General features: G+C 43.4%; 1 protein-coding gene across 1 annotated transcript in view; it reads right to left on the bottom strand.

The window, feature by feature from the left end:
• The window catches only part of LOC110487129 (periplakin-like), a 49,313-nt gene extending 36,200 nt beyond the window's left edge, over nt 1-13,113 (bottom strand). The window contains exon 1 of the mRNA XM_036942009.1: nt 12,795-13,113. Within this exon, the coding sequence (XP_036797904.1) occupies nt 12,795-12,844 (50 nt within the window). The 5' untranslated portion in view covers nt 12,845-13,113. The remainder of the gene's footprint in view (nt 1-12,794) is intronic.
• Nucleotides 13,114-13,319: the final 206 nt, after the last annotated feature.

Genomic DNA, 13,319 nt, shown 5'->3' with positions numbered 1-13,319 from the left:
CAGAACACCATGCAGACAGGAGACATTCCAGAACACACAACGTTCCTTCTGCGACACGGTTCTTAGATCATACTGTACATGCAAATAGGCTACTATAAATCATCTTTGCTTTTCATACAATACTTCACACTAGAGGTCGACCGATTAATCGGAATGGCCGATTAATTAGGGCCCATTTCAAGTTTTCATAACAATCGGAAATCTGTATTTTTGGACACCGATTTGACAATTTAAAAAAAAATAATTAACACACCTTTATTTTACCTTTATTTAACTAGGCAAGTCAGTTAAGAACTAATTCTTATTTACAATGACAGTCTAGGAACAGTGGGTTAACTGCCTTGTTCAGGGGCAGAATGACAGATTTTTACCTTGTCAGCTCGGGGATTCGTTTTTGCAATCTTCCGGTTACTAGTCCAACGCTCTAACCACCTGCCTTACATTGCACTCCACGAGGAGCCTGCGTGGCAGGCTGACTACCTGTTATGCGAGGGCAGCAAGAAGCCAAGGCAAGTTGCTAGCTAGCATTAAACTTATCTTATAAAAAACAATCAATCTTAACATAATCACTAGTTAACTACACATGGTTGATGATATTACTAGTTAATCTAGTGTGTCCTGCTTTGCATATAATCGATGCGGTGCCTGTTAATTTCTCATTAAATCACAGCCTACTTCCACAAACGGGTGATGATTTAACAAGCGCATTTGCGAAAAAAGCACTGTCGTTGCACCAATGTGTACCTAACCATAAACATAAACACGCCTTTCTTTAAAATCAATACACAAGTATATATTTTTAAACCTGCATATTTAGTTAATATAGCCTGCTAACATGAATTTCTTTTAACTAGGGAAATTGTGTGATTTCTCTTGCGTTCTGTGCAACAGAGTCCAGGCTATATGCAGCAGTTTGGGCCGCCTGGCTCATTGCGAACTGTGTGAAGTCCATTTATTCCGAACAAAGGCCGTAATTAATTCACCAGAACTGTACATAATTATGACATAACATTGAAGGTTGTACAATGTAACAGGAATATTTAGACTGATGGATGCCACCCGTTAGATAAAATAAGGAACGGTTCCGTATTTCACTGAAAGAATAAACGTCTTGTTTTCTAAATGATAGTTTCCTGATTTGACCATATTAATGACCAAAGGCTTGTATTTCTGCATTTATTATATTATAATTAAGTCTATGATTTGATATTTGATAGAGCAGTCTGACTGAGCGGTGGTAGGCAGCAACAGGCTCGTAAGCATTCATTCAAACAGCACTTTCTTGCATTTACCAGCAGCTCTTCGCTGTGCTTCAAGCATTGAGCTGTTTATGACTTCAAGCCTATCAACTCCCGAGATTAGGCTGGTGTAACCGATGTGAAATGGCTAGCTAGTTAGCGGGGTGCAGGCTAATAGCGTTTCAAACGTCACTCGCTCTGAGACTTGGAGTAGTTGTTCCCCTTGCTCTGCATGGGTAATGCTGCTTCGAGGGTGGCTGTTGTCGTTGTGTTGCTGGTTCGAGCCCAGGTAGGAGCAAGGAGAGGGACAGAAGCTATACTGTTACACTGGTAATTCTAAAGTGCCTATAAGAACATCCAATAGTCAAAGGTATATGAAATACACATCGTATAGAGAGAAATAGTCCTATAATTCCTATAATAACTATAACCTAAAACGTATTACCTGGGAATATTGAAGACTCATGTTAAAAGGAACCACCAGCTTTCATATGTTCTCATGTTCTGAGCAAGGAACTGAAACGTTAGCTTTCTTACATGGCACATATTGCACTTTTACTTTCTTCTCCAACACTTTGTTTTTGCATTATTTAAACCAAAACCAAATTGAACATGTTTCATTATTTATTTGAGGCTAAATTGATTTTATTGATGTTTTATATTAAGCTAAAATAAGTGTTCATTCAGTATTGTTGTAATTGTCATTATTACAAATACATAATAATATTTATTTTTTTTAAATTTTAAATCGTCCGATTAATCGGTGTCGGCTTTTTTTGGTCCTCCAATAATCTGTGTCGGTGTTGAAAAATCATAATCGGTCGACCTCTACCACACACACACACACACACACACACACACACACACACACACACACACACACACACACACCAACTCTCTATTGAAGAGAAGACATGATGAAACATGATTGGACTCAACAGCATACATTCATCTTGTCATTGGAAGCAGTCCAGTTCGTGACTCACTCCTCTCTCATGGGAGCCTGCTGTCATTGATGGAGGAGTTGGTGAAGTGCCATCAACCAGTAAACCACATTCTGATGGCACATAAATCAAATCAAACTTTATTTGTCACATGTGCCGAATACAACAGGTGTAGGTAGACCTTACAGTGAAATGCTGAATACAACAGGTGTAGGTAGACCTTACAGTGAAATGCTGAATACAACAGGTGTAGTAGACCTTACAGTGAAATGCTGAATACAACAGGTGTAGTAGACCTTACAGTGAAATGCTGAATACAACAGGTGTAGTAGACCTTACAGTGAAATGCTGAATACAACAGGTGTAGGTAGACCTTACAGTGAAATGCTGAATACAACAGGTGTAGTAGACCTTACAGTGAAATGCTGAATACACCAGGTGTAGTAGACCTTATAGTGAAATGCTGAATACACCAGGTGTAGGTAGACCTTACAGTGAAATGCTGAATACAACAGGTGTAGTAGACCTGACAGTGAAATGCTGAATACACCAGGTGTAGTAGACCTTATAGTGAAATGCTGAATACACCAGGTGTAGGTAGACCTTACAGTGAAATGCTGAATACAACAGGTGTAGTAGACCTTATAGTGAAATGCTGAATACAACAGGTGTAGTAGACCTGACAGTGAAATGCTGAATACAACAGGTGTAGTAGACCTTATAGTGAAATGCTGAATACACCAGGTGTAGGTAGACCTTACAGTGAAATGCTGAATACAACAGGTGTAGTAGACCTGACAGTGAAATGCTGAATACACCAGGTGTAGTAGACCTTATAGTGAAATGCTGAATACAACAGGTGTAGGTAGACCTTACAGTGAAATGCTGAATACAACAGATGTAGTAGACCTTACAGTGAAATGCTGAATACAACAGGTGTAGTAGACCTTACAGTGAAATGCTGAATACAACAGGTGTAGTAGACCTTACAGTGAAATGCTGAATACAACAGGTGTAGGTAGACCTTACAGTGAAATGCTGAATACAACAGGTGTAGTAGACCTGACAGTGAAATGCTGAATACAACAGGTGTAGGTAGACCTTAGGTAAACAATAGATATGTAAGGAAATAAAAAACAGTAAATAACAGTGAATGATAACAGTAGAGAGGCTATATACAGTAGAGAGGCTATATACAGTAGAGAGGCTATATACAGTAGAGAGGCTATATACAGTAGAGGCTATATACAGTAGAGAGGCTATATACAGTAGAGAGGCCATATACAGTAGAGAGGCCATATACAGTAGAGAGGCTATATACAGTAGAGAGGCTATATACAGTAGAGAGGCTACATACAGTAGAGAGGCTACATACAGTAGAGAGGCTACATACAGTAGAGAGGCTATATACAGTAGAGAGGCCATATACAGTAGAGGCTATATACAGTAGTGAGGCGATATACAGTAGAGAGGCTATGTACAGTAGAGAGGCTATATACAGTAGAGAGGCTATAACAGTAGAGGCTATATACAGTAGAGAGGCTATAACAGTAGAGAGGCTATAACAGTAGAGAGGCTATATACAGTAGAGAGGCGATATACAGTAGAGAGGCTATATACAGTAGAGAGGCTATATACAGTAGAGAGGCTATATACAGTAGAGAGGCTATATACAGTAGAGAGGCTATATACAGTAGAGAGGCTATAACAGTAGAGAGGCTATATAGAGTAGAGAGGCTATATACAGTAGAGGCTATATACAGTAGTGAGGTGATATACAGTAGTGAGGCTATATACAGTAGAGAGGCTATATACAGTAGAGAGGCGATATACAGTAGAGAGGCTATATACAGTAGTGAGGCGATATACAGTAGAGAGTCTATATACAGTAGTGAGGCGATACACAGTAGAGAGTCTATATACAGTAGAGGCTATATACAGTAGAGGCTATATACAGTAGAGAGGCTATATAAAGTAGCGAGGCTACATACAGACACCGGTTAGTCAGGCTGATTGAGGTAGTATGTAGATATGGTTAAAGTGACTATGCAAATATGATGAACAGAGAGTAGCAGTAGTGTAAAAGAGAGATTGGCGGGTGGTGGGTGGTTGGACACAATGCAGATAGCCCGGTTAGCCAATGTGCGGGAGCACCGGTTAGTTGGGCTAATTGAGGTAGTATGTACATAACTGACTAAGTGACTAAGCATATATGATCAACAGAGAGTAACAGCAGCATAAAATAGGGGTGGGGGGGGGGGGGGGGGGGGGGGACTCAATGCAGATAGTCATTCAACCTGTTCAGGAGTCTTATGGCTTGGGGGGTAAAAACTGTTGAGAAGCCTTTTTGTCCTAGACTTGGCACTCCGGTACCACTTGCCGATTCCACTCTCCTTGATCCTGGTTATGATGTCCTCCTGAGGACAGAACTAGTTGTGGCACAGTGTTGTTCCTGGTTGTGATGTCCTCCTGAGGACAGAACTAGTTGTAGTACAGTGTTTAACCTGATTGTGATGTCCTCCTGAGGACAGAACTAGTTGTAGCACAGTGTTGATCCTGGTTGTGATGTCCTCCTGAGGACAGAACTAGTTGTAGCACAGTGTTGATCCTGATTATGATGTCCTCCTGAGGACAGAACTAGTTGTAGCACAGTGTTGATCCTGGTTGTGATGTCCTGCTGAGGACAGAACTAGTTGTAGAGTATTGTTGATCCTGGTTGTGATGTCCTGCGGAGGACAGAACTAGTTGTAGCACAGTGTTGATCCTGGTTGTGATGTCCTGCTGAGGACAGAACTAGTTGTAGAGTATTGTTGATCCTGGTTGTGATGTCCTGCGGAGGACAGAACTAGTTGTAGCACAGTGTTGATCCTGGTTATGATGTCCACCTGAGGACAGAACTAGTTATAGCACAGTGTTGATCCTGGTTGTGATGTCCTCCTGAGGACAGAACTAGTTGTAGCACAGTGTTGATCCTGGTTATGATGTCCTCCTGAGGACAGAACTAGTTGTGGCACAGTGTTGTTCCTGGTTGTGATGTCCTCCTGAGGACAGAACTAGTTGTGGCACAGTGTTGTTCCTGGTTGTGATGTCCTCCTGAGGACAGAACTAGCTGTGGCACAGTGTTGATCCTGGTTGTGATGTCCTCCTGAGGACAGAACTAGTTGTGGCACAGTGTTGATCCTGGTTGTGATGTCCTCCTAAGGACAGAACGAGTTGTGGCACAGTGTTGTTCCTGGTTATGATGTCCTCCTGAGGACGGAACTAGTTGTGGCACAGTGTTGATCCTGGTTGTGATGTCCTCCTGAGGACAGAACTAGTTGAAGCACAGTGTTGATCCTGGTTGTGATGTCCTCCTGAGGACAGAACTAGTTGTGGCACAGTGTTGATCCTGGTTGTGATGTCCTCCTGAGGACAGAACTAGTTGTGGCACAGTGTTGATCCTGGTTGTGATGTCCTCCTGAGGACAGAACTAGTTGAAGCACAGTGTTGATCCTGTTTGTGATGTCCTCCTGAGGACAGAACTAGTTGTGGCACAGTGTTGATCCTGGTTGTGATGTCCTCCCGAGGACAGAACTAGTTGTAGCAGTGTTGATCCTGGTTGTGATGTTTTGCTGAGGACAGAACTAGTTGTAGCACAGTGTTGATCCTGGTTATGATGTCCTCCTGAGGACAGAACTAGTTGTAGAGTATTGTTGTAGTCTGTCATCTCCAGAAGGTGCTTCTTCTTCTCCTCCTACAGAACTGGCCCAACAGGTTCTATTCTCCTTTATGTAACAGAGAATGATCTTAAAATAACCCACAGCCTGAAGTGATGAGGTGATGAAGTGATGAGGTGATGAAGTGATGAGGTGATGAAGTGATGAAGTGATGAGGTGATGAAGTGATGAGGTGATGAGGTGATGAGGTGATGAGGTGATGAAGTGATGAAGTGATGAGGTGATGAGGTGATGAGGTGATGAGGTGATGAAGTGATGAAGTGATGAGGTGATGAAGTGATGAGGTGATGAGGTGATGAGGTGATGAAGTGATGAGGTGATGAAGTGATGAGGTGATGAGGTGATGAAGTGATGAGGTGATGAAGTGATGAAGTGATGAAGTGATGAAGTGATGAGGTGATGAGGTGATGAAGTGATGAAGTGATGAGGTGATGAGGTGATGAAGTGATGAGGTGATGAGGTGATGAAGTGATGAGGTGATGAAGTGATGAAGTGATGAGGTGATGAGGTGATGAAGTGATGAAGTGATGAAGTGATGAGGTGATGAGGTGATGAGTGCATTGAAGAGTATTTATATTTTTTTATATTAGAACACCTGTTGGTTATACATACAGTATCTATCTATAGTAGTGTCTATTTCTACGTGCCTGAAGCTGGGTATTGGACTGGGGTTCTGATCAAGTCTTATTCAGACAGGTTGATTTATCACATAGCAGACTTGGGTTCAAATGCTTTTCAAAATACTTGAAACACTTTCAGCGTTTGCTTTCGCCTGCCCGGGGTGCCCGATGAACAGGGTTGGGTCTTTCAGCGTTTGCTTTTGCCTGCCCGGGGTGCCCGATGAACAGGGTTGGGTCTTTCAGCGTTTGCTTTTGCCTGCCAGATGACCTTGGGTCTTTCAGCGTTTGCTTTTGCCTGCCCGATGAACAGGGTTGGGTCGTTTGTGACGGTTTCATATTCTATTGGAGCCATTGCGCCAGGCAAGCTCAATCAAGCCCAGAAAGAGGATATGAAAGGATTTGAACCAGCCTATCTGAATAAGATCTCACTGTTGTATGGACTTGAGCAGATTTGAACCCAGAGCTGGTATGTGATAAATCAATCTGAATAAGATCTAGTTCCAGCTTCAGGCACATAGAGATAGACAGTACTAGAAAGTCATAGATTTTTATTTGACCTTTTATTTAACTAGGCAAGTCAGTTAAGAACAAATTCTTATTTTCAATGACGGCCTAGGAACAGCGTTGATCCTGGTTGTGATGTCCTGCTGAGGACATAACTAGTTGTAGGGACGTGGATGGAGGAATGGGGGAGTGGATGGGGGACGTTAACTGCCTTGTTCAGGGGCAGAACAACCTTGTCAGGATTTGAACTTGCAAGTCCACTAGTCCAACGCTCTAACCACTAGGCTACGCTGCCGCCCAGATATGTCTAGCATTAGTAGACAGGTGTTCTAATATCAGAAATGTACAACTGTTTGCTTATGTGACCTTTCAAGGCATTCATATTAAATCATATGTTGAGGTTTCCATGCCCCGGCTTGACATTTTAATTAAATCATAAATTATAGTCCTTGCCATATCTACTCAAAAGTCAGTATGATTGCATTGCACACTGTGCAAAGAGTCTGGGTGTTTTCAATCACTGACAAACGGCTGGATTCTTGTGAAACTGGAACTGGCTCCAACTGGGGCAAAATGACATGATGCCCCTGGTTCCAACTGGGGCAAAATGACATGATGCCCCTGGTTCCAACTGGGGCAGAATGACATGATGTCCCTGGTTCCAACTGGGGCAGAATGACATGATGTCCCTGGTTCCAACTGGGGCAAAATGATATGATGTCCACAGTTTTTGTAAACTTTTACTTCTGTTGAGCTGATTATGTGACAATGTGATGCTTTGTGCAGAAAGTTGTTCTGTGTCTTGTCTTGTTTCCTGATTGTCAGGAAGGCTAGAGGTTATAAAAATAGATGTTTACAGTCTATAGGGGGAGGGACAGAGGAGTGGGGAGGGATGGAGGAGATATGGAGGAGTGGGGGTGGATGGAGGAGTGGGGGTGGATGGAGGAGTGGGGGTAGATGGAGGAGTGGGGGTGGATGGAGGAGGGATGGAGGAGTGGGGGTGGATGGAGGAGTGATGGAGGAGTGGGGTGGATGGAGGAGTGGGGGTGGATGGGGGAGGGATGGAGGAGGGGGGGTGGATGGAGGAGTGGGGGTGGATGGAGGAGGGATGGAGGAGTGGGGGTGGATGGAGGAGTGATGGAGGAGTGGGGTGGATGGAGGAGTGGGGGTGGATGGGGGAGGGATGGAGGAATGGGGGTGGATGGAGGAGGGATGGAGGAGGGGGGGTGGATGGAGGTATGGGGGTGGATGGGGGAGGGGGGGTGGATGGAGGAGTGGGGGTGGATGGGGGAGTGGAGGTGGATGGAGGAGTGGGGGTGGATGGGGGAGGGACGTTATTATTGGTCAGTCATTTCTCTCCAACTCACTAATGAGGATGTGAGTGGCTTTCCTTTCCTGATATATGCTGATGAATAGACTCCTTACTGTCCTGTCCTGAGTGTGTCTTACAACATACATTCTCCCTACAACTGCTACTGCATGAAAAGCTAACATATGAGATGCATAATCTGAGTAGTGGACATTCAAATGGTTCTCTTTAGATTCACAGTCCAGCTCTCACTGTAGGACTTCATGTGAGCCCCAAATGGTTCTCTTTAGATTCACAGCCCAGCTCTCACTGCAGGACTTCATGTGAGCCCCAAATGGTTCTCTTTTGATTCAGTCCAGCTCTCACTGTAGGACTTAATGTGAGCCCCAAATGGTTCTCTTTAGATTCACAGCCCAGCTCTCACTGTAGGACTTAATGTGAGCCCCAAATGGTTCTCTTTAGATTCACAGTCCAGCTCTCACTGTAGGACTTAATGCCATTAGGGTCATACATCGCGTATCGTCCTTTATAGAACAAAGAGGCCTCAGGCTAATACAGTGTGTATCCTCCTTTATTAAACCAAACCTTTCACACTTGACAGTGTGTGTGAGTTCAAAGGCCATGTTGAAAGGGCCCTAATGCAGCGCTAGGTATTTTGTTAACCAGCCGTAGTGTGTGTGTATACACAGCTGATTTACATGATCATGGATGGTGAGTCGGTTAGTTGAATGGGCTGTGTAGCGTGTTAGGACAGAGTCGGGGGTAACCCTGGCCTAAAAGGAAAATAGTACTCCTATAGAATGTCCTGGAAAGTACATCTGTGAGAGTTCTTATGACACAGTCATAGCAATAAGATGGCTGGCTAGCCTAGTGGTTCAGATCAAATCAAATCAAATGTTAATGGTCACATACACGTGTTTAGCAGATGTTATTGCGGGTGTAGCGAAATGCTTGAGCTTCTATCTCCAACAGTGCAGTAATATCTAACAAGTATTATAAACAGGGTGAATGCTGATTGGCTGACAGCTGTGGTATATCAGACCATATACCACGGGTATGATAAAACATGGATTTTTACAGCTCTAATTATGTTGGTAACCAGTTTATAATAGCAATATGGCACCTCCGGGTTTTGTGGTATATGGCCAATATACCACAGCTAAGGGCTGTATCCAGGCACTCCTCGTTGCGTCGTGCTTAAGAACAGCCCTTAGCCGTGGTATATTTGCCATATACACCACACCCCCTTGGGCATTATTGCTAAAATATCTAACAATTCCACAAAATATACCAAATACACACAGATCTAAGTAAAGGAATGGAATTAACAATATACTGTATACACATACAGAGCGATGTCAGAGCGGCACGGACTAAGATACAGTAGAATAGTCTAGAATACAGTATATACACATACAGAGCGATGTCAGAGTGGCACGGACTAAAATACATTAGAATAGTCTAGAATACAGTATATACACATACAGACGAGCGATGTCAGAGCGGCACGGACTAAAATACATTAGAATAGTATAGAATACAGTATATACATATGAGATGAGTAATGCATGGACTAAAATACAGTAGAATAATATAGAATACAGTATATACATATGAGATGAGTAATGCATGGACTAAAATACAGTAGAATAGTATAGAATACAGTATATACATATGAGATGAGTAATGCCAGATATGTAAACATTATCAAAGTGGCCAGTGATTTCTAGTCTGTCTATAGGAGAGTTGGACACACATCTCTCCGAATAAGGAGTAAAGTATTTCCAAGGAGAGGGAGAGAGGGACAAATTGTAACCAGAAGGTAACTATGAGTCGTTGAGGTTATGGTGGGAGGGATGAGATCCAGATGAACTTCGCAGCAACCAAGGCCCAGATCAGACAAACCCTTCCTAGACAACCAACTCCTTCAAATATGAACTTCCCAACAACCAAGGCCCAGATCAGACAAACCCTTCCTAGACCCCAACTCCTTCAAATATGAACTTCCCAACAACAAAGGCCCAGATCAGATCCATTAGGGTCCCTAGGAGTAGGAGCTAAGGGAAGGTACTAGGAACCTAAATGGAACTGGGCCCATGTCTCCATTCTGTCTCATCTGTTTGGGGTTCAGAAAGTTGAAACGTTCACAGCGTTACAGAATACAGCCACACTACATAGATCATCACTGTTCACTAGCCTCCAGCTGATAGGAGTACTACAGCAGACATGTGTCTCCTATCTGCAAATCTCTGAGGAAACCACCAATAACCCTGATCTGACTCAATCAAGACCTATTGAACACCCTTAAGACCACCAATAACTCTGATTAAATCACTGCCCCCAGGAAGTTGTGATGCATTTTCTAAAAATCCTGGTTGGACGACTCCGGATTCCCTCCTGATTCTATAAATCCTGGTAGGAGGACTCCGGATTCCCTCCTGATTCTATAAATCCTGGTAGGAGGACTCCGGATTCCCTCCTGATTCTATAAATCCTGGTAGGAGGACTCCGGATTCCCTCCTGATTCTAAAAATCCTGGTAGGAGGACTCCGGATTCCCTCCTGATTCTAAAAATCCTGGTAGGAGGACTCCGGATTCCCTCCTGATTCTAAAAATCCTGGTAGGAGGACTCCGGATTCCCTCCTGATTCTAAAAATCCTGGTAGGAGGACTCCGGATTCCCTCCTGATTCTAAAAATCCTGGTAGGAGGACTCCGGATTCCCTCCTGATTCTATAAATCCTGGTAGGAGGACTCCGGATTCCCTCCTGATTCTATAAATCCTACAACCAGCATTTCAGGAAAATCAGGGAGTATATTCAGAGTTTCAAGAATTTTGCAACCCTACACATAAATTACACACGCCCACACATGCATGCAAGCATGCACGCACACACACGCCCACACACACATAATGTGTGTGGTTTTCATTATTCCAACATTGTGTCTGACTCATACGTTGAAACATAAAAGCCTCATTCACTAACTAGAAACAGTTTTAAGCAGCTTGCTAGGCCTTTCCTTCCATATCAGACAAGATACATTCCCTTCTTTACTGAAGTCAATGATGAGCCACCCATGAAGCCTTTGTCCCAAACGGCTCCCTATTCCCAAAGGGCTCTAGTCAAAAGTAGTGCACTAATTAGGGAATAGGGTGCCCATTTGGGACGCACCCCGTCCCAGAGCCATACATTACATAGATAACCATTGGAAACAGATTAGCTAGCTAACCTCTCATGTTCCAAGCCACAGGAGTGTTGTTATTACTAGGTGGCCCTGACTCTATCCTGCCCCCCTCCTCCTCTTCCTACTCTCACTTGACGAGTGACAACCTGCATGCTCTGTGCTCTCTCTGTTCAGAGACACTGACTACAACCCAAATTAAACCCTATATAGTGCACTACTTTTGACCAGGGACGTGATCAGGGATCTGATCCCTATATAGTGCATTACTTTAGACCAGGACCCATAGGGCTCTGATGCCTATATAGTGCACTACTTTAGACCAGGGCCCATAGGGCTCTGTTCCCTATATAGAGCACTACTTTAGACCAGGGCCCATAGGGCTCTGTTCCCTATATAGAGCACTACTTTAGACCAGGGCCCATAGGGCTCTGTTCCCTATATAGAGCACTACTTTAGACCAGGGCCCATAGGGGTATAGTGTGCAGTGTGGGATGCATACACTGACTGCCCCAGAGAAGATCCAGTATAGCAAGTTCCTGAAGTGAGAGTGAAAAGTGACAGTTGAAAAGGTTGATAAATATTTTTAGATTTTTTTGGGGGGCAGCTCGTCACTAATTACACTGTTCACATGTAGGAGTGCATGGTTAAACACCTCACTGTATAATTATATAGGGATTTATATTGTTTATAAGAACAAAGACACGATTGGGTTCAATTTCTTATTTTTTTGCCCGATATAGTAGCCTGATATTTTACTATATTTCGGCAAAAGTGAGGTCAATACTTTCTTTAAGTGAAAAGTAGTTGAACAGGAGTGGGTTGAAGTCCATCACGGTGTATTCTCTCACTCTACCCCGAAAGCCAAAGCTATCAAACCTGTTACTGCCACTAACATACAGCCGCGCCCTCTGGTCAAATTAAAAGGACGTTCAAGTGTATAAACTAAGGCTACACAAAACAATATCATTAAAAGCCATTTTCCAGAGTTGTATAAACTTTGGAATATGACTTAACCCCCCATGCAACGTGGCTTAATTTATTGTATTACATAGTCCTACAATGTCCCAGAAGTGTCGTCAAGTTATAAAATACGCATTATCATAAACTATCATAAATATAATCCCGAAGCATACTGACAGAGTTGTCACTTTGTCAAACGTCCAACTTCACTTTATCTTTCCTAATGCGACATTAAAAGAAACTTGCACAGTGATTACAAAGTTACAACTCGCTATCTATAACCACCAAGAAAACTTTCAACATAGAAACAACTACTCACTTTTTCGTTTGCGTGATGGTCACGCTCTTCGAGGGTTTTTTCTTGAACATTTTGCCAGCGGGACGACTCGGATTCTTCTCCCGTAAACACCTGTCTCTTCTTGTGCTTCTCTCTGTGAAGATATCCCGCGGGGAGAGGTGAGGCGTCTTCCTGAGTTCTCTGGTATGTTCTCTCTCTTCCTCGGACAGGTAGGTAGGTATGCCCCAGAACGCTCCACACACACAAATGGGAAAGTCAAATGATGAGATTCGGCGACGCCCACCAGCGCTAATTCCTTCCAGCAGTCAGTCAGCACAGGAAAACTGATCCGCAGTAAAGGAGGGGGGTGCTGTGGATTTCTCCCTGTATGTGTTGCATACCTGTCACCTATGAACGCGTGGGCGGGGCTGGCTTTATGCTTTTCCATACAGGTTACAGGTGGATACCGCACCTTTTAGGTATGAACGTTGGTACTATGTTATCAACACATTGCCATTTGCTCAGATGAAAATGCAGCTACCAGTGTTTGAGAGAGCAGTCAAAGCA

Source organism: Oncorhynchus mykiss, chromosome 13 (genome assembly GCF_013265735.2).
Source record: "Oncorhynchus mykiss isolate Arlee chromosome 13, USDA_OmykA_1.1, whole genome shotgun sequence".
In the NCBI taxonomy this organism is placed as follows: domain Eukaryota; kingdom Metazoa; phylum Chordata; class Actinopteri; order Salmoniformes; family Salmonidae; genus Oncorhynchus; species Oncorhynchus mykiss.
The sequence above is the reverse complement of the archived record's forward strand: the minus strand, read 5'-3'. Positions and strand labels throughout refer to the sequence as shown.